A 23,357-nucleotide genomic window follows, 5' to 3' on the forward strand; every position below is an offset into this window, starting at 1 on the left:
AAAAAGAGTCATGTACCAAAATGTTCATTGCAGCTCTATTTACAATAGCCCGGAGATGGAGGCGTAACTTTCTTAATAATGATATCAAAAGAAATTTCTTCAAAGACAATATTATGTAATATAACAAAGTTCTTAGCAATGACCTTATGGGAGACAGTGACGAGTTTTATAAGGTTACTTCATATATTGTCCCTCAATGCAGGTCCATGGAAATAAAGTTAGATAATTAAAATGCTACAATTTCTGAAATAGGGCATTTCTAAAATCTTACATGCTTCTTAGAAACAAAAGAGATACAAAAAGCAAGAGGAAGGAGGATCTACTATATCTCTCTAGCACTGAGCCCACATTCAACCCAACCACAAGAGGATGTACAGCCAATGCTATTAAATACACATGGATATAGATTACATTTCAAAATGCCAAATAGGATGAATGATTGTAAAAGAGGTACATTTATTTAAAACGGTAAAAATGGCAGAAGGTTGAATAACTTGCCAGGGGAGGGATTATCACCATTTTCTTCCTTTACCCCCATAAGTACAAATATCAAAGGTTTGAAGGTGGGATATTTGATGGGAGAGAATGTTACAAAACTGGAAGAATCTGTAGCACCTGGATTCTTAGCTGTACACTTTTTACTAGAAAAAGGTTTGGAAGGATTCTGTGGGGTTTTGCACTTCTCAAGATAATGAGGTCTCCTTCTCTCTTGGGGTGGAAAATAACTTTTGAAGGCTTATTTGGATCTTGAGTACTAAAAGAGATGAAAACTGGCTGCACTGAGTTTGCTTTAGGTCTGGGCTTAAGGGGAAACAGCTTGTGGACCCTCACATTTACTTGTAAACCATGTTACCCAAATGATTGACATAGGAATTAAACAAAAAGCAGGGGATTCATAATAGATACTCGGTCCAGAAATAAAGAATAAGTATCTGACTGTTGTTATTTTATGTCTTACTTTCAGGATCCTGAGAGAATTGAAGAGATGAAGAATTGCAAAACCTATTAATTTCACATTACAGAAATCACCTGGAACTAAATGGAAGGTCTAGCAGAATACTGCTACGGCACAAGAAAAATTGTTAAACCATTATAACTTGTTTCACAATAGTAAAAAGTTATCTTTAAAATAACGACTATTTTAAAAATATGTAGCATTTGTTGAAAATATAAATACTGACATGTATTACACTCAAGATACCAAGCAATTGGGTGGAAAAAGCTGTTTCAACATAATCCCAGCATAGAGGATTAATCTAAATATGACTAGGATCACTGTATACAAGTATAATCAATTAAGATATAACTTTAAGAATTTTTGATATTTCAGACTTACTCTATGTAGGGTATTTTGAAATTCATTTCCCATTTCTAAAGTTGTAATAATAAATACTCCAAGGACTAAAAGTCCCCCTGGTAGCATTCTGGATACCTGTAAACAGAAATATAGTATTAGCTAACAAAAGCATTTGACATTATATGCAATCTTTTGTGTTTGAGAAGTTAAATATTAAATCAGCAAATGCCTACCTAGTACCAACTATATGTAAAGCATTGAGGTAGGGGCTTTGAAAAAAATAGTTAAAATATTGAGAAATGGGGACTTCCCCAGTGGCACAGTGGTTAAGAATCTGCCTGCCAATTCAGGGGACATGGGTTCGAGCCCTGGTCTGGGAAGATCCCACATGCCATGGGGCTACTAAGCCTGTGCACCACTACTACTGAGCCTGCGCTCTAGAGCCTACAAGCCACAACTACTGAGCCCACGTGCCACAACTACTGAAGCCCACGCGCCTAGAGCCTGTGCTCCACAACAAGAGAAGCCACCGCAATGAGAAGCCTGCGCACCACAACGAAGTGTAGCCCCCGCTCACCGCAACTAGAGAAAGCCCGCACGCAGCAACAAAGACCCAACACAGCCAAGATGGATGAAAACCAAGATGAATGGGGTGTTATTATGCACACAATCTTCCTAGAGTGTCCTTAATTTTTTACCTTAAAACTACTTTATAAATAAAACCATTTAATAATGACACTCTTTAGCTACATCAATAAATAAACTCCTTTCTCCTAAGATTGAAAACTAAAATACCTCCTAAATTTTTCAAGGGCTTCCACTATCAGCTAAATAAAATACAAATTTTTATCTTAGACTGGTATTGCAGACTCTCTAAAATCTGGCTGATCTGATATTCAGAGCCTCATTTGATACTACTTCCCATGAAACATTCAAGCATCAATCACAAACTTCTCACTGTTCTCCACATATATGGTTACGCTTTCTAACTCTATACCTTTACTCAGGCTGCTCACTCAGCCTGAAAAGACTTTCTCTTACACGTCTACATGTCTGAACTCTACTGAATACCTCGAAGTCAGCTTGAGGAAGCTGCCTTCCCTGATCCTTTGATCTCCAAATTCCTGCAGGACCTCAGTGTAGTTTTCCCATGGAGTTTATCACATGAACCTGTACTATGGTTATGTCTGAACCTTACTAGTTGATCTGGGAGCTCCTTAATGGAAGAAGTTAATTCTCAACTACCTTTGTATCCCTATAATATTCAGCAGAGTCTGTGATTTGAGCAGAGGGGGTCCAACTTGAAACTCCATTGTTTCCTGTTGTTTAGCTTTACCTCAATTTTTAAAACCTTCTTATTGATATTGGGCATTTATATTATTTCCAATTTTTCTGTACCTTAAAATAATATTGGTTAAAAATCCTAGCAAGTTTCTGTGTTCACAGGATTATTTGCTTATAATAAATCTCCTGAGGTGGATAACTAGGTTAAAGGGTCATACATATGTTTAAGGATTTTGACACATCCTACCAGTTTGTCCTGCATAATATCTGTGATTTTCCTTCCACATCATTGTGGCTAGTTCTTAGTGCCACATGTATTCCTTTCTACCATCTATACTCTTAGCGCTCTGGTTACCTTTTATGTATTTAATGTATGAGCAAACTGATCACAAAGTTAAGTCTTCAGAAAATTAGATACCATAGTCTAACCCCTAATATATTTGCATTATGTCTGCTGGTGGTTCCCTCTGATTTCATAAATTCTGTTTACTACAGTGACACAAGCTTGACATACATAAATAAGGAATAAAGTTTTCATACTTAGCATGGGGAACTTGCACATCTTTTGAAAATCATCAACAAATAAAATTAACCATTTCTTGCTAGAGGTAAAAAGTTTATCTGTTTTACTACATAAATTTTATGTTTGTGTGTATAGATGTATATAGACTAGACATAGATATAGATACAGGTATGTAATTTTACAGAAGGCCAAAAGCAAAATTAGAGTAGAAAGTTATTTACAAACCATTGGAAATATAAGTTTAAAATATTTAATATTTCATTAGAAGATGGTATTAAATATTTATTGCATTTTTCAAAAATATAACTACATACTACCCCCCCATCACAAATGCAGATAAACATGTGTGTGTGTTTGAAGATTTAAAGATAATTGGAGAAGGAAATAATTTTATTTTTACCTTACTTTAACATACTTTATTGGATGATAAAATCCATTCAATAACTACTTTTAAGTGAATTTACTCATCATTCTCTCTGACTCACCCCAAATCTGTTTCCTCTTCATGTAATGGCAACGCCATCTTCCTAGACCCAGGCTAAAAAAAAAAATCTCAATAATCTTTAGCAACTCTCTCACAATCTCTTTTTACTGCCAATCTACTTGGTCACTGAATCATCTTAATACTAGCTCTTTCTCTGAAATGTTTTGGCAATGAAGTTTTAGCCCACTGCTTTAGTTTGCTTATTTATCCATTCACTTATCCAACATTTTGGAGTTCTCACATAAACCATGGGAACACTATGCCTGGCACTAAGGATACGGCCATGAACAAAAAAGACGTGACCCCATCCTCAGGAAGCTTGCAGTCTAGTCACTAGCTCATGTCACCTTTTTTTGAACTATTACTGTAACTATATTTTCTGCTCTCTCTCTCTCCAATCCCTCTACTCTCCATTTACACTGTACCAGGGCACTGCAATTACTTTCTCAATTATTGGCAGGATTATTTCTCAATCCTTCTCAATATAGGGAGCTCTGAAAGTCTACCATAGAGCTACTGGCTCCAAAAGAACTCCTTCCTTCCTAGAATGACACTTCAAAACCATCCATAAACTGGCCCCATACAGCCTTATGTCTAAAAGCATTCTTTTATATACACCATGCTTCAATTACACCCAATTTCGTGCTATTCTAACATACCTTTAAATTTCATGCCGTTGGGTCATTTATCCACTGTCCTTTTTGCATTCAATGTGCTCCCTGACTTCTACTAGCAAAGTCCTATTCATCTTTCAAGTTCAGAGCCTTCTGTGAAGCTGTTTGAATCCAACCTTTGACAGATATTTAATCATTCCCCACTCTATATTCCTATAGTACTGTCCTATTTTTATTCACTTCTCTTACAATTTGTTTTGGTAATAATGTCTTTCACTTTGCTTAAAATATAAATTCTAAGGACATTAAAGAAAAATTTAACCATCATTTTATTTCCTCAGTACCTGGTTTAAGTCTTTAAAATAATTCTGACCAGCAACAATGTTACCAATAACTAGTATTATTTTAAAATAAGGAAAAACTGGAAATAAGGTAAATGACCAATAACAGGATATAGGTTAAAAAACACAACAGATAAAAGTTAACAATAGAAAAGCATAGTGTACAAGATCAAAGGCTTTCAAGTCACACCACCTGGGTTCAAATCCCAGTTTCACTACCTATTACACTAATCTTGGGTGGATTACTTAACTTCAAGTAAGAAAATACTTTTTTAAAAACTAGATGCAAGTAATCAATAAATAAAAAATATAATCATGGAGGAAACAGAGCAGAAAATACTTCTATTTTTGACATACTACCCAAGTTTTGAAAACTTAAGAATGAGTACTCTGAAATCCTAGTCTAGTAACCTGAGGATAAGGTACTTTTATTTTGTTAGTCAATAACCACAAACTTAACTATATAAAGAAACAAACGTGATGACCTGGTTGGCATGTTCTGTGGCCCATTCTTCATCCAAGTTATCCAACTTAGCTTTGGAATGTTTGGAGCTCTCATCTTGTTCCTCTTTGGGTGGCGTTCTAGTGGCAAGAATCACGTAATCCTTTTGTGAAGAACACTTAAAAACAAATTAGAAAAGCTTATTAGGGTGATAACTGACTGAGGAATCCAAAGCCCTTATGACGTGCAAAAACTGAGCAATATTTATAGCAGCTTAAATTGTTAATACCTGTATTATACCAGAATCTACAGAGAAAACGATTTTCATGGATAGCTTTACAACATTTTCCTCACATGTTATTTATCTTTTAATATATTTAATACCAGCTCCTTATTTGTTTGGGCAACCTGAATGTGAATCATGCAGTGGTCCTTAAAAATGGCTTACTGGAACAGATTAGACAGTTCAACAAATATAAAAACCCAATAAAATAAAGCAACAAATGACCTTGTGCATCTTACTTTCATAAAAACAATGATAGTGGGGAACTTGTTCATGTGTGTCCACAGAAAAACAAAGGTGAAGTGATATTAGATTTATGTTCCTCAGTTTTAATAGCAATTAAATGCTAACCAGAAGTGGGAAACCTAAAGATAAATTTAGGGAAAATTTAATAGCTCAGTCTCATTACAGTGAAAATTTCCTATAAAGAAAGAGTAAAAATACAAGTTAGCATGATGTTATCCTCACACATGACCTGAAATTCTAATCACTAGTGTCATCCTGGAACGGAAAATAAAGGAAGAGAAATTATTTCAATAAAAGTTATTTCCAGAAAGTTACATTGAAGTGCACAAAAGGAAAAGGTAGGTGCTGATTAAGAAAGCTCTTTCTTTTCATAAAATCTATGATTTTGAAAAGAAAAAGAAACTGACCCTAGGAGTAGGAGAGAGGCAAGCCTGAAAGCTTGAGGGGAAGGCAAGAAAAGTGATGAATCCTGGAATAAAGAGAAAGAAGAAGCATGTAGAATACTGAAAGGAATGAAAAGGCAGCATGAAGAGAGATTGGAATTCTCCCTAAATTGTGGGAGACTTATACGTAAGATGGTAGTTTTGCTGAGCTCTAGAAACAGCCTATGTGCTGTAAGGCAAGTTTGGAAGAGGGTATTTCTCCCTGACCTTTCACCTTTACTGATCACTTCTGTTCCTAGCAAAAAGAACCCCATACTAGATGTTAAGTAACCTGAATCTAAAAGAAGTTCAGATCGTTGCCAGGAGAGGTCGTCTGCCTGTCTAATGAGAAGCCTCAGAGGGTGGTATTACCTGGGTGAACAGTGCAGGGTCTGCCCTCTGTCTTACAAGTTAAGAAATCGGATTTGTGAAAACTCTGAGAATGTACCTGTCTCTTAGGGCTACACTAACATTACCTAAGATCATTCAGAATGATGCTAAAACTAGAATACCATGAAGGGATGTGAACATGTAAGTCCTCTGCATGGTGCATTCTTTATAAGTAGGCAACACAGGGCATCAAATTATAAGAGAAAGTAGCTTGGGAATGTGGATAGAATCAGAACAAGTTAATTATCCAATTTGAAGGTTCTAAGGCATCATGTTAAAATATCCAGAAAGAAATCTGCCCCCAATAGGGTTTTATTTGCTATTAGGCCTCAAAATTAATCTTTGGACCAGAGTACACTCTCCCCTAGTGTTTAGATGTATGTAGCCAGTTTGTTTGTGTGACTCTCCTTTTTTCATTTCTGTGTACTGCTGACAAGTCCTCCCTGCTGATTAACACATTCTTCCTTCAATTATAATAAATCAGTGGGTGCTTATGCTTTTTAAAGTAACTGTCCAAATATCTGTTCCATTTGGTTTGATTTTTGAGCCTTAACTCTAAGAGGGAAATAAAATTTGTGTAATGTCCAAATTTCTCTCAGTCCCTTTCCCTCAATCTCCACTGAATCAATATTAAAAAAAAATTCAATAAATGGGTACGGTAATATACAATAAAATATACGACCTATATTTGCTACAAGTCTGAAATAAGACAAACTAGAAATAAAATGGTAAAAAGCTACCTTTGTAAAGAATGGGACAACCTGGAATTAAAGGGGTGCAAAAATCACTTTGGAAAGACAATAAAACGTGAATAATCTGGTCAGTAAAATTCTAATTTTGCAGTGTCTACCTTATAAGTTACTTTTACATTGTCAAAAGGGAATGTGTGCTGACTTGGGCAAACCTGGGCTACATTATTCTTCTTCATTCCATCCCTCCATCCCCTAACTTGAATTTATTGTTAAATAGCATATTTTAACTTTAAATAAACAAATTTGCTTTATCAGTAAATACATAGGAAAAGATACATACCTGTCCTATTAAAAGACCAGAGACAAAAGCTTTTCCTTGGAGACTGATGTTTGAAAGATACTGGCCGACAGTCTCTTCTACAATGTAGGTTCTTCCCATTATTAAGAACTAATTCAACCTCCTAAATTACAAGAAAAAATATAGAGCATTTTTAGGCAAAAAATATAATTTGCAATGTTTTCCTCATGGGGGTAGTATAAAGAGAGAAGTTGTACTACCCTGATACTACTCCATACCTTACAGTGATTGCTTATTCAATAGGATATTCTTTCTTGCAAAGTTTGAATGTAGCTTCAGAATTCTCAACAGAGTGTTGCAGGAAATGACTACCAATCAACCAGAGTTGACATGAGCGATAAAACCTACTCCCATAACTCAGATAATGAAGAGAACACTAAACTACTAGTAGCCAACACACCTGATTTCTTATTTAGATCTATTACTCCTTAGTTGTATCATCTTTGGTAATTTACTGCTGAGCCTCACTGTGTTCATTTCTAAAACAGAAAAGATGATAATTTCTGAGTTGCTCAATGGGAGGTAAAGGGAATCAAATTCATGTATTCAGTAAGCACACTATAAAGAACTACTATGTGCAAGAAATTGTGCCAAGTGGGATGGCACGAAGATGAATAATACTTGGCCTCTGCCCTTGAGTAACTCAGAGTACAACTGGAATGATGGAAGTAGACAAACAGCAATACAATAATAACAAACATTTGTAGAGCTTCCATTTTGTGTAAGGCATTGTTCTAAGTACTTAACATATGGTAACATTTAATATTCAGAAAAACCCCCATGAGGTAGGGGACATATATACACGCTTGTTTTATAGATTTAGAAACTGAAACGAAAAAAGGTAACATAACTTGCCCAAGCGATAAAGCTGGTAAGTGGCAAAGGTAGGATTTCACTTCAGGCAGTCTGGCTCTAAAACCCATTTCTTAAATAGTATTCTTAAATACTGTGCTCATACTAAGGAGTCATACCCAGTCTCTCAATTAAACTTTCACTAAGGGGGACTCCTGTTCTACCCTCTCGCGAGTTTGGGGATGAAAATCAGCATATTCCTCTGACTGGCTCATACTCCTTTGATTTGAGTTTCTGTAGCTTAAAATCAAAGATGCTGAATAAAAGAGGTAGGAAATAATAAATGATGATCTCAAGGAGTTCACATTCAGTGTGGGAGAAACAAATGTAAAGACATGATTCCAAAAAGCTATAAAATAGCCACAGAGAGACTGAAGAAACACAGTTGCAGCATTCTGAATAGCGGTAATAGTCACTTAGGTCCTGCAAAAAATCACAATCTTATTCAGGACAACAAAATCCAGGCAACTATAGATGTGCTGGGGTGGCTTATCTGACATCAGTAAAATAAACTGCCAGTCACAATGACTTGCATTACTCTAAAACTAAAGCCCAGAGAATCGCTTCCAGTTTGAAATGGCCTATTAGATGGTCTTTTTTCAAAATTCCTGTTCGGTTTTGTCTCAAAATGCATTAAATGTCTTCTTAGCTCTCAGGTTTGCACTTTTTTTTTTTTGGCGAAGTCTAGGACTGCCTGTCTAAATCATTAATGCCTCTATAAAGTTAAGGGCTTTCCACTTTTACCACCTTAAGGTATGCATTTCTGTGTATTAAACTTTCTTCTACTTCATCATGCTATTCTACTCTTTTTCCTTCTGCCCTAAATAATTCTTAATTCTTACAAGAAATAGCAGTTAACAGTGACTCCAAGGTTATGATATGTAACTTTCTAATCTTACTTTTTCCAAGGTGTCATCTACTAGTCACGTTAACGTGTAAGAAACTGAATGCAACAGAAAGATGAAAATCTTTGGGTTATGAAATCTGGTTGACTGTCGGATATTTTTTTTCTTTAGTGCTCCTTCAAAACTTTGAAATGTAGCTAACCATACTTTATAAAGGACGCTAATAAAAATGTAGATCTTCTCTTATACAGTTCAATTTTTCCTGAAATGCTGTGTATCAGCAGAAGCTTTGCAAGTTGTCCAAACGCTGACTTGAGACCACTCAACTTCCCTGGACTCTGTTTTCCTGTCTACAAAATAAAGAATTTGGATCATAGCAGGTCGGAAAATCTAATTTTAGGATTCTCTAAGTCCAAGTACAGAACATCTGCATTTTCCAAATGGTAGATCAATAATGATAATATTGTGGGCCTAGGACATAATACAGTACTGCACATACCAGCAACCTTAATTAAAGTGCTTATATAAAATATTTTGGGGGAAAGAAACAACCTTAAGCTCCTTACTGCTATTCTCAAAGGTTTGCTACTGTGGGAACTGTAGGGAGGATGACATTAGTAATGCTTTATTTTCAATAAAGAATTTAACAAATTCTTTTAGAAGAGTAATCAAACATGAAATAATCTACGGATTCTGCTTAGAAGTCACAGAACTACAATTTGGAAACAAGTAGTTCTGTTACGGTGGCAGGGTAAGAAGTGGTTTTTAAGAACGAACGTGTTCAACAACTTCTGTTCCAAAAGTTTTTCAATTTTAACAATATAAACACAAGGCAACATTTTCTGTAACGTTACCTTAAAACATACAAATAAAAGCTACACTCAAACTCCTCTTGGCTTTTTAAAATCCTCTTCCTGGAAAATAAACCGAGCTCTTTAAATTCCTATTAAATCACTGTTACCAACTCCGCCACCAAAAAACCAAAAAATCTAAGTAAGATAAGTCTCATAACTGGACTTGAGTGTGTCGCACAGGAGTGACCGTCCATATAGTTCCTATACTCTACCCCTTTCTGTCCTCCTTGAAAAGGCAGTTCTCTGTGCCCGAGTGCACACACATGACACACACACACACACACACACACACACACACACACGGATTCCACCCTCAGGCTGACTCACCTGTACTCAGACTGTGCACGCGTGGCAGACAAATCTGTCGAACTGTCAGACCACCTGAGAAACGTGTTTAGAGTGCAAGTACCAGCCTCCAGGGACCAGATTCCACACCGGTCCCAATTCCACAGTCAATGAATTCATCAGAAAGCGACGAACTTCCCGCACCTCACTTCCTACTCCACACCCGGGGTCTCTGGAGTCAGGTGGCTCAGATTGATGACGCACGCTGGCCCCCTCCTTTCACCGCAGCGCCTCAGCCAAACCGACTGCGGTCGCCACCCCGCCCCCTTCCGGGCGCCATTAAGAGCGTGGCGGTAGCCCGGCGTCTGCCGTCCGGCCCTGCCGGGACCGATGCCCTCTAGCGGCCCAGTGTCTAAAAGCCGCCAAAGAGGACGACCCATGGCATCCCGGAGCTGTGACAGTAAGGTCGCCCTCCTCTTCAGGGAGGAACGTAGGTTAACGGGTACTGTGTGGCGCCACCTCGCGGATAAGTGGTCGCGCGGCAGGCAAGGAGAGCCGGGGGGCGGGGATAAAGAAGGAAGCGGACTTGGTGGTGCGGAATTGGGCTCACGGAAGGGATTGGGGAAAACTACGTTTCCCTGAAGCCTACGCGGCTAGAAGCGGGTTGAAAAGGGGGCCGGAAAGCGGAGTGCACGACAGGGGTCAGAGACTGCCTCTGAACTCGGATTCCCAGGGTGCACAGCTTCCGGTGATTGCGCGCGCACTGCGGACGCGGGCGCTGCGGCGCGTCTGGTGCAGTAGTTAACGCGGGACTCGATTTCCCAGGGTCCCGCCGCTTGAGTCTCCGTCGGGCGGGCGCGCGCGAGACACCGAGCGAGGTGGCGGAGGCGGCAGCCCAGGCTTCTGGGTCCTCTTCGTCTTCGTCTTTCTTCTCCGTTTCTGCTCCGTCGGCCGCTGCCGCCACGGTCCCCGGCCCGATCGACATGGCGGCGGTGTTGCAGCAAGTCCTGGAGCGCACGGAACTGAACAAGCTGCCCAAGTCGGTCCAGAACAAACTTGAGAAGTTCCTTGCTGACCAGCAGTCCGAGATCGATGGTCTCAAGGGGCGGCACGAGAAATTTAAGGTGGAGAGCGGTAAGTGCGACGCTCTTCGCGCCCTTGTTTCTGGGCGCGACCCCAGCGATGGCTGGTCTCCTCCCCTTGCAAGCTCGCACCATCCACGGCTTCACTGCTAGCTAGCATCGCTTCTCTGGCTCCGTGGGCACCATAGGCCTTCTCGTAACTGCTTCCCTCACAGTTTGATACGAAGGAGCCTGTTTGTTTGTTTTTAAAATGTGAATCCACATTGAGTTCCTGTTTTCTTTGTAATTCGGGTGGTCTCATTTAGGGACGCCTAACGTCTGGCAAACAGAAATTGTGAAGATTTGGGTCTGTTTACACCGGACTAGGGGTCTGCGACTCCTAATTCTTCTAAGCCTAGAGTACCCTGTCTGTATGTTGCACGTTAAATGATAGTAATTTATGCTCTGTTTTCTAGTCATCTGCCTTCAAAGGCCTATGTCTTTAACGATAACTTCCTGCACTTGTTCTGAGTCTGTCTCGCTCTGGTCCGTTTTGTGTTCACAAGAACGAGTGGATGCATCAGGCAGCGCTGGAAACACAGTGCACGTGCAGTAAATGTTTAATATATACGACTTCTTTCTAAAAGTTGGACTTTGATAGAAAATCTATTAAGACCTTATAAATACCTGTAGTAGACTCTCAAATAAGAAAGTTCCTCACAATGGTGACTTGAATATCATTGAAGAAATATTAAGAGCATAGTAATTACCATTAGTAAAATACAAACCATCTGTTGTGTGTCCTGGTTTACCAGGTTGTGTGTCTTGGTTTTTTTTGGGGGGGTGGGCGGGCGGTGCGGGATTGGTAACTGGTTTTTGCTAAGTGGATTGAAAGTTCTGAAGAAGTTTTCATTTTAAAAAAATAAATAAAATTACCAAGGAGAATTGATGTTGAAAATTAATTCTCTGAATCCCAACACTGAATATAGTGCACTGCATTCTATGTGTTAATTTACAGAATAAATATTGAGCGTATTCTATGTGCTTCTAATGTGTTGAACAGTACACTATCAGTCGCTTCCCTTGGAAAGTTAACATGTTTATTTTTACATAAATTTAGTAATTTTATATGTTCAGGCATTATTTTGGCTATTTTAAGACAAACCTTTTTAAAGCAAAGCAGTTTTTAACCTAAATAATTTTTTCTCCATTTAATAAATATATTTTTTTGGTCTGCTGTATGCCAAGAAGTCTACTGATGTGTGGGGAAAATACTATGATAAGTGAGACATGTTGCCTGCCTTGAAGAATTTCATAATCTTGTGGAATAGGCAGAAAAATAATTTGTTAAAACCCTCTCAGGCCTTATTTTCTTTTGTCATTTTACATATGTCAGTTGGAAATGTTGGATTAAAGTCCTTTTCTGTACTCGATCTATTTATCTTTACTCAAATTCTCTCTTATTTGGAGTGTGGGTCCCAATACTATGTCTTAAATTTTAAAATCAAGGTTATCAAAAATAAGTAGCAGTGTCGACAGTGTGTACATGTATGTTTGATTTTTTTTTTTTTTTTTTCCTCTGATCATCTGTAGAACAACAGTACTTTGAGATAGAGAAGAGGCTGTCCCACAGTCAGGAGAGACTTGTGAATGAAACCCGAGAGTGCCAAAGCTTGCGGCTTGAGCTGGAGAAGCTCAGTAAGTATTTAATTATATCTTTCTAATATTAGAGTATTGAGGTCTTCAGATCCTCCTTTGTATGCTTTGGAAACATTTATTTACTGTATATGAAAATACTGATTGTCCTTGTTTTCATTTCTGGTAATATCATGTTTTTTTCTTTCAGTGTGATTTTTTTTCATTCAGTGGTAAAGACTTTGAAAGAGTCCAGGGCTTAATGGTCAGGAGGCATGGGTTCTAATTCTGACTGCTATTAAAAACTCTTATGTCATATGTAAATCATAACAGTGTTTGATTATTGTTTATAAAATGGCTAGAGCCACTTGTCTATCTACTTAAACAGCTGTACAGGTCAAATGAGGTATATATGAAAGCATTTTGAAAAGGCTGAAGCATTATCCAACTGAAAAAGAGAGTGACTTAATTATTTTTATGTTGTTGAAAAATTAAAGCCTATTAGTTCCATTATTATATTTATGTTTTAACTCTTGTTATGATATTTATAACTACTTATGAACCTCAGGATGTAATTTCCTCTTTAAGGCCTAATTCCATTGAAAGATGAACAGCTGTTTTTCTTCTTAATTAATTTTCTTACATCATTAAGTCCTAGAAAGTACACAAGATCTTAAAGGTCCTGACATTTCTTGGGAGGATGATGTGTTTTTTGTGCCTTGTTTACAGAGAAAAAAGCGAATGTCAGGAAGATCTTTATAGAGTAGGGGCATAATATTTGTTATTAGGTATAGCTGGATTTTAATTTCATTGGGAATGCAAGAAGCTAATAATTAAGAGAATGGCTGAAACATTAGTCTTCTTTCTTAACCAAGTCCATGCCCATCAGCTGTATGTTTGAGTCAAAACCCTTTTCAACTAATTTTGGCACATCTCATTTTTAAAACATGTGATGTATACATATGATGGTATGTATATATGTGTAATGAGGGTATGAATACTTGAGTAGCTACATCTGATTTATCACCTGTACACAGTTTTGTCTTGGCATAAAAAAAAAGGTTTGTAGAGCAATAGTGCTAAAAAATTTCAAGAAAATGACTGTGATCTCAGCTTCTTTTATGAGATCCGGAAAAGGGAGAGGGAGGAGAAGATGGGGATAAACCTAGATAGACATGCCTTCCTGGGGTGTACAGTTTATATTTTTATATTTTTTTAGTTTGGAAGCAGTAAATAACATTAAAATGACAGAAAACGTGGACAAATTTAGCAGGTTTTTTGTTTTTCTTTTAATAAACGAATTGTTTAACTTGGAAGTAATAATAATGTATTTGTTCATTAAATTACCAGCACATAACATAGACGTGTTTCAGTGGAAGAAAGTTTCAGAAAGTATACTCTTCCTAATTATTGGAATATGTTTAGAAGAGAAACTTTAGGGGAGATAGCTCATTATGAGTAGAGATTGTGGGACTGAAAATTCAGTATCAAGCATAGCTCTTTTTAGCGTGGTAAACCAGCTGAATTAGTTATCCATTATTGTGATTTACTCTGTATACATTTCATGTAGTTTAAATGTTATTTATTCTCTTGATTTTGCCTTTTTTCACTTAATTTTTGAATTTGCAAATACAATTAATTCACTTTTTTATGATTGATTTAGAAGATGTCATTGAAAAATAAGGAAATTGGTAATTGCAAATACTTTTTCCTAAAAATGTTGGCTAAAATGATCACAAATATGATTTGGAAGACAGGATAGCATATTTAAAACTTTGTACTAGAAATACAGTAAATTTGGGTTGTACTTACGAATTTGGAATGCAGTGTTGTGCAGCTCTACCTTTCTGAAACTTAGTTTCTTAATTTCAAAACGTGTATGGGTGGCCATTGAATACAAACTGTCATCGCAAATTTTAAGCTTATGTACGTGTGTTCATAAAATTCCTTTTATCCAGACAGTCAACTGAAGGTGCTAACTGAGAAAAACAAAGAACTTGAAGTGGCTCAGGATCGCAATACTGCCATTCAGGTAAAAGTTATTCCTGTGAATAAAGCTAATTGTAAACCTGATACTTGAGGAAGTTTTCTATTCTGATTGTGCTTATTGGTTATTTAGTCAGTGGGAAGATGAAATATGTTCAGTTAGGAGAAGCTACTAACAAAAATGTATATACATAAATTCCTTAATAGGATTTTATGTTTTAATGATTGATTGTATATTCCTTTTACTTGTTAGAATATGTAAGTTCTTGATATAAAAAAACACTTGCTTTTAGCTGTGTAGCTCTTAAGTCATGATTTAAAAAAAATTTTTTTGCATTATAAGTGCCATAAATCTGTAAGTAGGTAGATATTCATAGATCCATCTGGCTGTCTATCCACCCACTTACCTACCTATCTTCCTTCCATTCTTTTAGAAATTATGTATTTAATGCTTACTATTGCCTAGGCATTATTTCAAGTATTGTGATACAGTTGGGGATATGTGTGAATCCACATTGGTAATCATTTCCTTAGAGTAGTGATTAAGAATAACAGATTGAATATGATTACAAGGATTGCGGGCCAGTTTGTTTAATAAAGTGGTCATACCCAATGATTCTTTGATCAGATAGACCTTTAGACTCTTGCCATTGCTTTTTAAAAGTTTGCATTTGATTTGAGGTTAAAAGATATTTGATATATGGAAGACACTTATAGTGGGAAAGAGTGATAGACTTGATCCAATAGAAATTTTAAATTTTCTACATAAAAAGAATCAAATAAAGACGCAGATCTCCTAGAGAACGGACTTGAGGTTATGGGGAGGGGGAAGGGTGAGCTGTGACAGGGCGAGAGAGAGTCATGGACATATACACACTAACAAACGTAGTAAGGTAGATAGCTAGTGGGAAGCAGCCGCATGGCACAGGGATATTGGCTCGGTGCTTTGTGACAGCCTGGAGGGGTGGGATAGGGAGGGTGGGAGGGAGGGAGACGCGGGAGGGAAAAGATATGGGAACATATGTATATGTATAACTGATTCACTTTGTTGTAGAGCAGAAACTAACACACCATTGTAAAGCAATTATACCCCAATAAAGATGTTAAAAAAAAAAAAAGAATTAAAAAGCAAATAAATCATAGAAAGTATTTTCTCAATAAAAATATGACTATATATATCCTTAATACATGACTACTTTCAAATTATAAGAAAAATTATTCAAAGGGGGAAATGGGCAAAGGTTTTTAAAACCAGACAGGAAGCTGTACAAATAGCCAATAGCAATATGAAATATTATTCTACTTCACTTGTAATCAGAAAAATGCAGATAATGCAACAATGTAATTATTTTTCACCTCCCCATGTTAACACTGATTTTTTTGTTTCTCCTTTTTTTTTTTTTTTAAAAGCATAATCTTCACTTCTGGCATAAGTGCCTTCAGATTGGCAATTATGACTTCAAGAAAAGCCTATAAATTGCCGTTGTCTTGCTGCAAAGCAATTTGACAAAATATATTAAGAGTTTTAAATAATTCTGTTTCTGGGGATCTTTCTTGAGAAATAATTTGAGCCAAGGTGCAGTGATATTCATTAAAGTTTTATTTTATAACAGCAAAAATTAGAAGTAAATTAAGTTTCTTATAAAGGCTTGTTGAAGTAATTATATAATTATATGACACTTTCAAGTGATTAAAAAGTGACATGGGAAATTTTTTTGTGAGTCTAGGAAGAATAATTTTTAAAAACCCAAAATATGAACAGAAGTGTTGAGATTATGGGTAGTTTTTAAACATTTTTATGTATAAGCCATAAGTAAGAAAACCAACCATTTTTAAACCACTGCTAATGTTAACTAAGGTGCCAATTCCATGTTCATTTCTATATATTTGATCAACTTGATTTTCTTATTTAAATGTTTTATGCTAACTCCTTTATATGACAGAGCCAGTTTACAAGGACAAAGGAAGAATTAGAAGCTGAGAAAAGAGACTTAATTAGAACCAATGAGAGACTATCTCAAGAACTTGAATATTTAACAGGTATGAAAAAGGACCTTAGTCTCTAACTTCACTCTTTTCTTTCTCTTCTAACAGTGCTAAGATTTAATCCCCAGTCCATTTCTATTAGCTGGTGTTTGTCATAGCTCAGAATAGAGTTCAGAGTAATATCCTGTTGTTTCTCCTACTCATTTATCTCTAGATCATTCTGAGCCCTTAAAGAGGTGTCTATAGACAAGTACACAAATGAAAAACATCTGAAGGAATTTGGACCAAGGTTTATGAACTACAGTATTATTTATAGTATCAAATTGGAAACTGTTCAGATGTTCAGTTGTAGAGGCTGAACTCCTTTTGATACAGACGCACTTGCTGGTATAAGCTGTCCACAAGCATTCAATATAAGAACCTAAAAGGAGAGCCCGTATTTAAAAGCACAGGCTGAAAGAATTAGGAAGCAAGAATATAAGATATTTAGACATAGAATATAATATGTAATACAGTTGATGTATTCAAGTGAATGTGACTCTTAAGCAGTTTAGTGGTATCCAGTTCCCTTTGGTTCCTTTTTATAAGATTTTTCAGAATTTTTATTTCTACTGAAGGAAGAATTTTCAAATACTTATGTTACTGTACAATAATAGTCAATTAGTAACTATTCTCAGAAAAATTAATTCAAAGTATTTGTTGATGATTTTGATCAGCTAGTGGGTAAGTAAAATTAAATTTTTTCATAAAAACCTTCATGTAAAGAATACAAAAATAATTAAGTATGTATATTCCTGCTGTTTTGAATGTAAGGTTTTAATATGTATCATTGCTTTTTAACTTAAGAAATGGCTAATTTGTGAAATTTTAATAGACTTTTGGTTAATATGAGGGAATTAATGTTAATATTGTATATTTAGCTTTAGATACTGCATTTAAAATAAGATAACCAGTATAATTTACATGCTTGGTTGGATGCATGAATTTGACTTCATCATCTATTTGTTAAAATTAAATTTGTGATTAAGTATGGCAGAAACAAGTTAAAATAGAAGAGTTGAGAACTACTTATATAAGTGTTTGTATTCCTAGAGATGCATTTTTGATGTTTGGTTCCTCTGACCATTCATTAGTCATTTTCACATTCTCTTCTGACCTTTCTAGAGGATGTTAAACGTCTAAGTGAAAAACTTAAAGAAAGCAATGCAACAAAGGGTGAGCTTCAGTTAAAATTCGATGAACTTCAAGCTTCTGATGTTTCTGTTAAGGTGAGAAACAAACAATTTCTAATGCATAGAATACAACTTTTGATTAAAACTCACCTAAATTAAATTTTAAATATAAGCAAGTTATCTATAAATGAATTAAAAGCTATATTTTTTTAATATCAAGGAATTAAGTTTTAAGACAATTTTAATTGAACTGTTTTGCTTATATGATGTTTGTTTCATATTGTTCTTACCTGATTCTCTTTTCTGTTAAGAGTCCATGCAAATACTTATTTCTGTTGTAAAAGTTCTGCTTGTGTACCTTAGCTATACACAAAATCTTTTGAATAACTGTATACTATATTTAACTGTAAACCTTTTTTTCTTGGATTTCCTTAGTATCGAGAAAAACGCTTGGAGCAAGAAAAGGAGTTGTTACATAATCAGAATACTTGGCTGAATACAGAGTTGAAGACCAAAACTGATGAACTTCTGGCTCTCGGAAGAGATAAAGGAAATGAAATTCTTGAGCTTAAATGTAATCTTGAAAACAAAAAAGAGGAGGTAATTTAGTAAAATTGTATCTTTATGTTAGTTACAGTTTACATTTGTGTGCCAGCTTATACAAATTTATTCAGTGGAGTACCAAATTAAATATATTGTAAGATTAGGGGTCAATGTGAAGGACATAACTCATAAACATTTGGCCTAGGAAATTAACTAGTTACATTTTTTTTTATCAGATTATAATTGATTTACAATGCTGTGATAGTTTCTACTGTACAATGAAGTGAATCAGCTATATGTATACATATTTCCTCTGGACCTCCCTCCCATCCCCCATCCCACCCATCTAGATTATCACAGAGCACTGAGCTGAGTTCCCTGAGCTATACAGCAGGTTGCCACTAGCTCTCTTTTTTACACATGGTAGTGTATTTATGTCAAACCTAATCTCCCAGTTCATCCACCCTCTGCTTCCCCCACTGTGTCCACATATCCATTCTCTACATTCCTGCCCTGGATATAGGTTCATCGGTACTATTTTTCTAGATTCTACGTGTATGCGTTAATATACAATATTTGTTTTCTCTTTCTGACTTGCATTTAAATAAAGAACTTACATATCCTTGGATGAATTTTCATACTATCTACTGTCTTATGGTGTGTCCTTCCTAAGACACATGTTTAAGAAGTGGTGGTGAGTTTCTCTGAGCTAAAACTAAACATGTTGTTCTGTGAGCTATTTTTCATTTTCTTAAACATTCATATTTTATGTAAAATGCTTTTTTGGGTGTGGGGGATTATTTTGCTTTTACTTGGCAGCTAAACTTTATTTATTTTTAACATCTTTATTGGAGTATAATTGCTTTATAATTGTGTGTTAGTTTCTGCTGTATAACAGAGTGTATCAGCTATACGTATACACATATCCCCATATCTCCTCCCTCTTGCGTCTCCCTCCCACCCTCCCTATCCCACCCGTCTAGGTGGTCACAAAACACCAAGCTGATCTCCCTGTGTTACGCGCCTGCTTCCCACTAGCTATCTATTTTACATTTGGTAGTGTATATATATCCATGCCACTCTCTCACTTTCTCCCAGCTTACCCTCCCCCTCCCCGTGTCCTCAAGTCCATTTTCTACATCTGCGTCTTTATTCCTGTCCTGCGCTTAGGTTCTTCAGAACCATATTTTCTTTTTTTTTTTAGATTCCATATATATGTTTTAGCATACGGTATTTGTTTTTTTCTTTCTCACTTGCTTCACTCTGTATGACTGACTCTAGGTCCATCCACCTTACTAGAAATAACTCAGTTTCATTTCTTTATATGGCTGAGTAATATTCCATTGTATGTATGTGCCACATCTTCTTTATCCATTCATCTGTCGATGGACACTTAGGTTGCTTCCATGTCCTGGCTACTGTAAATAGAGCTGCAATGAACATTGTAGTACATGATTCTTTTTGAATTATGGTTTTCTCAGGGTATATGCCCAGTAGTGGGATTTCAGGGTCATATGTTAGTTCTATTTTTAGTTTTTTCAGAAACCTCCATACTGTTCTCCATAGTGGCTGTATCAGTTTACATTCCCACCAACAGTGCAACAGGATTCCCTTTTCTCCACACCCTCTCCAGCATTTATTGTTTGTAGATTTTTTGATGGTGGCCATTCTGACTGGTGTGAGATGATATCTCATTGTAGTTTTGATATGCATTTCTCTAACGATTAGTGATGTTGAGCATCCTTTCATGTGTGTGTTGGCAATCTGGATATCTTCTTTGGAGAAATGTCTATTTAGGTCTTCTGCCCATTTTTGGATTGGGTTGTTTGTTTTATTAATATTGAGCTGCATGAGCTGCTTGTGTATTTTGGAGATTAATCATTTGTCCATTTCTTCGTGTGCAGATATTTTCTCCCATTTTGAGGGTTATCTTTTCATATTTTTTATGGTTTCCTTTGCTGTGCAAAAGCTTTGAAGTTTCATTAGGTCCCATTTGTTTATTTTTGTTTTTATTTCCATTTCTCTAAGAGGTGGGTCAAAAGGGATCTTGCTGTGATTTATGTCATAGAGCGTTCTGCCTATGGTTTCCTCTAAGAGTTTGATAGTGTCTGGCCTTACATTTAGGTCTCCAATCCATTTTGAGTTTATTTTTGTGTATGGTGTTAGGGAGTGTTCTAATTTCATTCCTTTACATGTAGCTGTCTAGTTTTCCCAGCACCACTTATTGAAGGGGCTGTCTTTTCTCCATTATATTCTTGCCTCCTTTATCAAAGATAAGGTGACCATACGTGCGTGGGTTTATCTCTGGGCTTTCTATCCTGTTCCATTGATCTGTATTTCTCTTTTTGTGCCACTACCATACTGTCTTGATTACTGTAGCTTTGTATTATAGTCTGAAGTCACAGAGCCTGATTCCTCTAGCTCCGTTGTTCTTTCACACGATTGCTTTGGCTATCAGGGTCTTTTGTGTTTCCATACAAATTGTGAATTTTTTTGTTCTAGTTCTGTGAAAAATGCCACTGGTAGTTTGATAGGGATTGCATTGAATCTGTAGATAGCTTTGGGTGGTATTGTTATTTTCACAGTGTTGATTCTTCCAGTCCAAGAACATGATATATCTCTCCATCTGTTTGTATCATCTTTAATTTCTTTCTTCGGTGTCTTATAGTTTGCTGCATACAGGTCTTTTGTCTCCTTAGGTATGTTTATTCCTAGGTATTTTATTGTTTTTGTCGCAATGGTAAATGGGAATGTTTCCTTAATTTCTCTTGCAGAGTTTTCATCATTAGCATAGGAATGCAAGAGATTTCTTTGCATTAATTTTGTATTCTGCTAATTTACCAAATTCATTGGTTAGCTCTAGTAGTTTTCTGCTAGCACCTTTAGGATTCTCTATGTATAGTATCATGTCATCTGCAAACAGTGACACCTTTACTTCTTCTCTTCCGATTTGGATTCCTTTTATTTCTTTTTCTTCTGATTGCTGTGGCTAAAACTTCCAAAACTATGTTGAATAATAGTGGTGAGAGTGGGCAACCTTGCTTGTTCCTGATCTTAGTGGAAATGGTTTCAGTTTTTCACCATTGAGGATGATGTTGGCTGTGGGTTTCTCATATATGGCCTTTGTTTTATTGAGGTAAGTTCCCTCTCTGCCTGCTTTTTGGAGATTTTTTTAATCATAAATGGGTGTTAATTTTGTTGAAAGCTTTTTCTGCATCTAGTTAGATGATCATATGACTTTTCTCCTTCAGTTTGTTAATGTGGTGTATCATATTGATTGATTTACGTATATTGAAGAATCCTTGCATTCCTGCAATAAACCGAGCTTGATCACGGTGTATGATCCTTTTAATGTGCTGTTGCATTCTGTTTGCTAGTGTTTTGTTGAGGATTTTTACGTCTGTGTTCATCAGTGATGTTGGCCTGTAGTTTTCTCTTTTTGTGACATCTTTGTCTGGTTTTGACATCAGGGTGATGACGGCCTCATAGAATAAGTTTGGTAGTGTTCCTCCCACTGCTGTATTTTGGAAGAGTTTGAGAAGGATAGGTGTTAGCTCTTCTCTAAATGTTTGATAGAATTCACCTGTGAAGTTATCTGGTTTTTTGTTTTTTGTTTTTTTTGTTTTTGTTTGCTTTTGTTTGCTGGAAGATTTTTAATCACAGTTTCAATTTCAGTGCTTGTGATTGGTCCGTTCATATTTTCTGTTTCTTCCTAGTTCAGGCTCAGAAGGTTATGCTTTTCTGAGAATTTTTCCATTTCTTCTAGATTGTGCATTTTATTGGCATATAGTTGCTTATAATAATCTCTCATGATCCATTGTATTTCTGCAGTTTCAGTTGTTACTTCTCCTTTTTCATTTCTGATTCTATTGATTTGAGTTTTCTCCCTTTTCATCTTGATGAGTCTGGCTAATGGTTATCAATTTTTTTTATCTTCTCAAAGAACCAGAGTTTAGTTTTATTGATCTTTGCTATCATTTCCTTCATTTATTTCTGATCTGATCTTTATGATTTCTTTCCTTCTGCTCACTTTGGCATTGTTTTGTTCTTCTTTCTCTAATTGCTTTTGGTGCAAGGTTAGGTTGTTTATTTGAGATGTTTCTTGTTTCTTGAGGGAGGATTGTATTGCTATAAACTTCCCTCTAACAACTGCTTTTGCTGCATGCCATAGGTTTTGGGTCGTCATGTTTTCATTGTCATTTGTTTCTAGGTATTTTTTGATTTCCTCAGTGATATCTTAGTTATTTAGCAGTGTATTGTTTAACCTCCATGTGTTTGTATTTTTAACAGATTTTTTTTCTATAATTGATACGTAGTCTCATAGCATGTGGTCGGAAACGATACTTGATATGATTTCAGTTTTCTTAAATTTACCAAGGCTTGCTTTGTGACCGAATATATGATCTATCCTGGAGAATGTTCCATGAGCACTTGAGAAGAAAGTGTATTCTGTTGTTTTTGGATGGAATGTCCTATAAATATCAATTAAGTCCATCTTATTTAATGTATCATTTAAAGCTTGTGTTTCCTTATTTATTTTCATCTTAGATGATCTGTCCGTTGGTGAAAGTGGGGTGTTAATGTCCCCTACCATGATTCTGTTACTGTCAATTTCCCCTTCTATGGCTGTTAGCATTTGCCTTATGTATGTATGTGTTCCTATGTTGGGTGCATAAATATTTACAATTGTTATATCTTCTTCTTGGGTTGATCCCTTCATCATTATGTAGTGCCCTTCTATGTCTCCTATAATAGGCTTTAT

General features: G+C 36.1%; 2 protein-coding genes across 7 annotated transcripts in view; one reads left to right on the forward strand and one right to left on the reverse strand.

Moving 5' to 3' along the window:
- Positions 1-10,402, reverse strand: part of ODR4 (odr-4 GPCR localization factor homolog) — a 38,627-nt gene extending 28,225 nt beyond the window's left edge. For 3 of the 4 annotated variants that reach the window (XM_027082999.1, XM_027082998.1, XM_027083000.1), the window contains exons 1-4: positions 10,255-10,402; positions 7,359-7,479; positions 5,029-5,163; positions 1,337-1,432 (exon numbers count right to left, since the gene is read on the reverse strand). In XM_027082999.1, the coding sequence (XP_026938800.1) occupies positions 1,337-1,432; positions 5,029-5,163; positions 7,359-7,457 (330 nt within the window). In that variant the 5' untranslated portion in view covers positions 7,458-7,479; positions 10,255-10,402. The remainder of the gene's footprint in view (positions 1-1,336; positions 1,433-5,028; positions 5,164-7,358; positions 7,480-10,254) is intronic. The other variant, XM_027083002.1, reaches the window with a different exon arrangement.
- Positions 10,403-10,503: 101 nt separating this feature from the next.
- Positions 10,504-23,357, forward strand: part of TPR (translocated promoter region, nuclear basket protein) — a 65,284-nt gene continuing 52,430 nt past the window's right edge. Inside the window, exons 1-7 of one of the 3 annotated variants that reach the window (XM_027082997.1) lie at positions 10,504-10,672; positions 11,038-11,346; positions 12,867-12,971; positions 14,867-14,940; positions 16,838-16,934; positions 18,045-18,148; positions 18,488-18,652. In XM_027082997.1, the coding sequence (XP_026938798.1) occupies positions 10,603-10,672; positions 11,038-11,346; positions 12,867-12,971; positions 14,867-14,940; positions 16,838-16,934; positions 18,045-18,148; positions 18,488-18,652 (924 nt within the window). In that variant the 5' untranslated portion in view covers positions 10,504-10,602. Of the gene's footprint in view, positions 10,673-11,037; positions 11,347-12,866; positions 12,972-14,866; positions 14,941-16,837; positions 16,935-18,044; positions 18,149-18,487; positions 18,653-23,357 lie in introns of those variants that run through there. The other 2 variants (XM_027082995.1, XM_027082996.1) reach the window with 2 other exon arrangements.

Source organism: Aethalodelphis obliquidens, unplaced genomic scaffold (genome assembly GCF_003676395.1).
Source record: "Aethalodelphis obliquidens isolate GAN/ISIS:26980383/991018 unplaced genomic scaffold, ASM367639v1 scaffold48, whole genome shotgun sequence".
Lineage (NCBI taxonomy): Eukaryota > Metazoa > Chordata > Mammalia > Artiodactyla > Delphinidae > Aethalodelphis > Aethalodelphis obliquidens.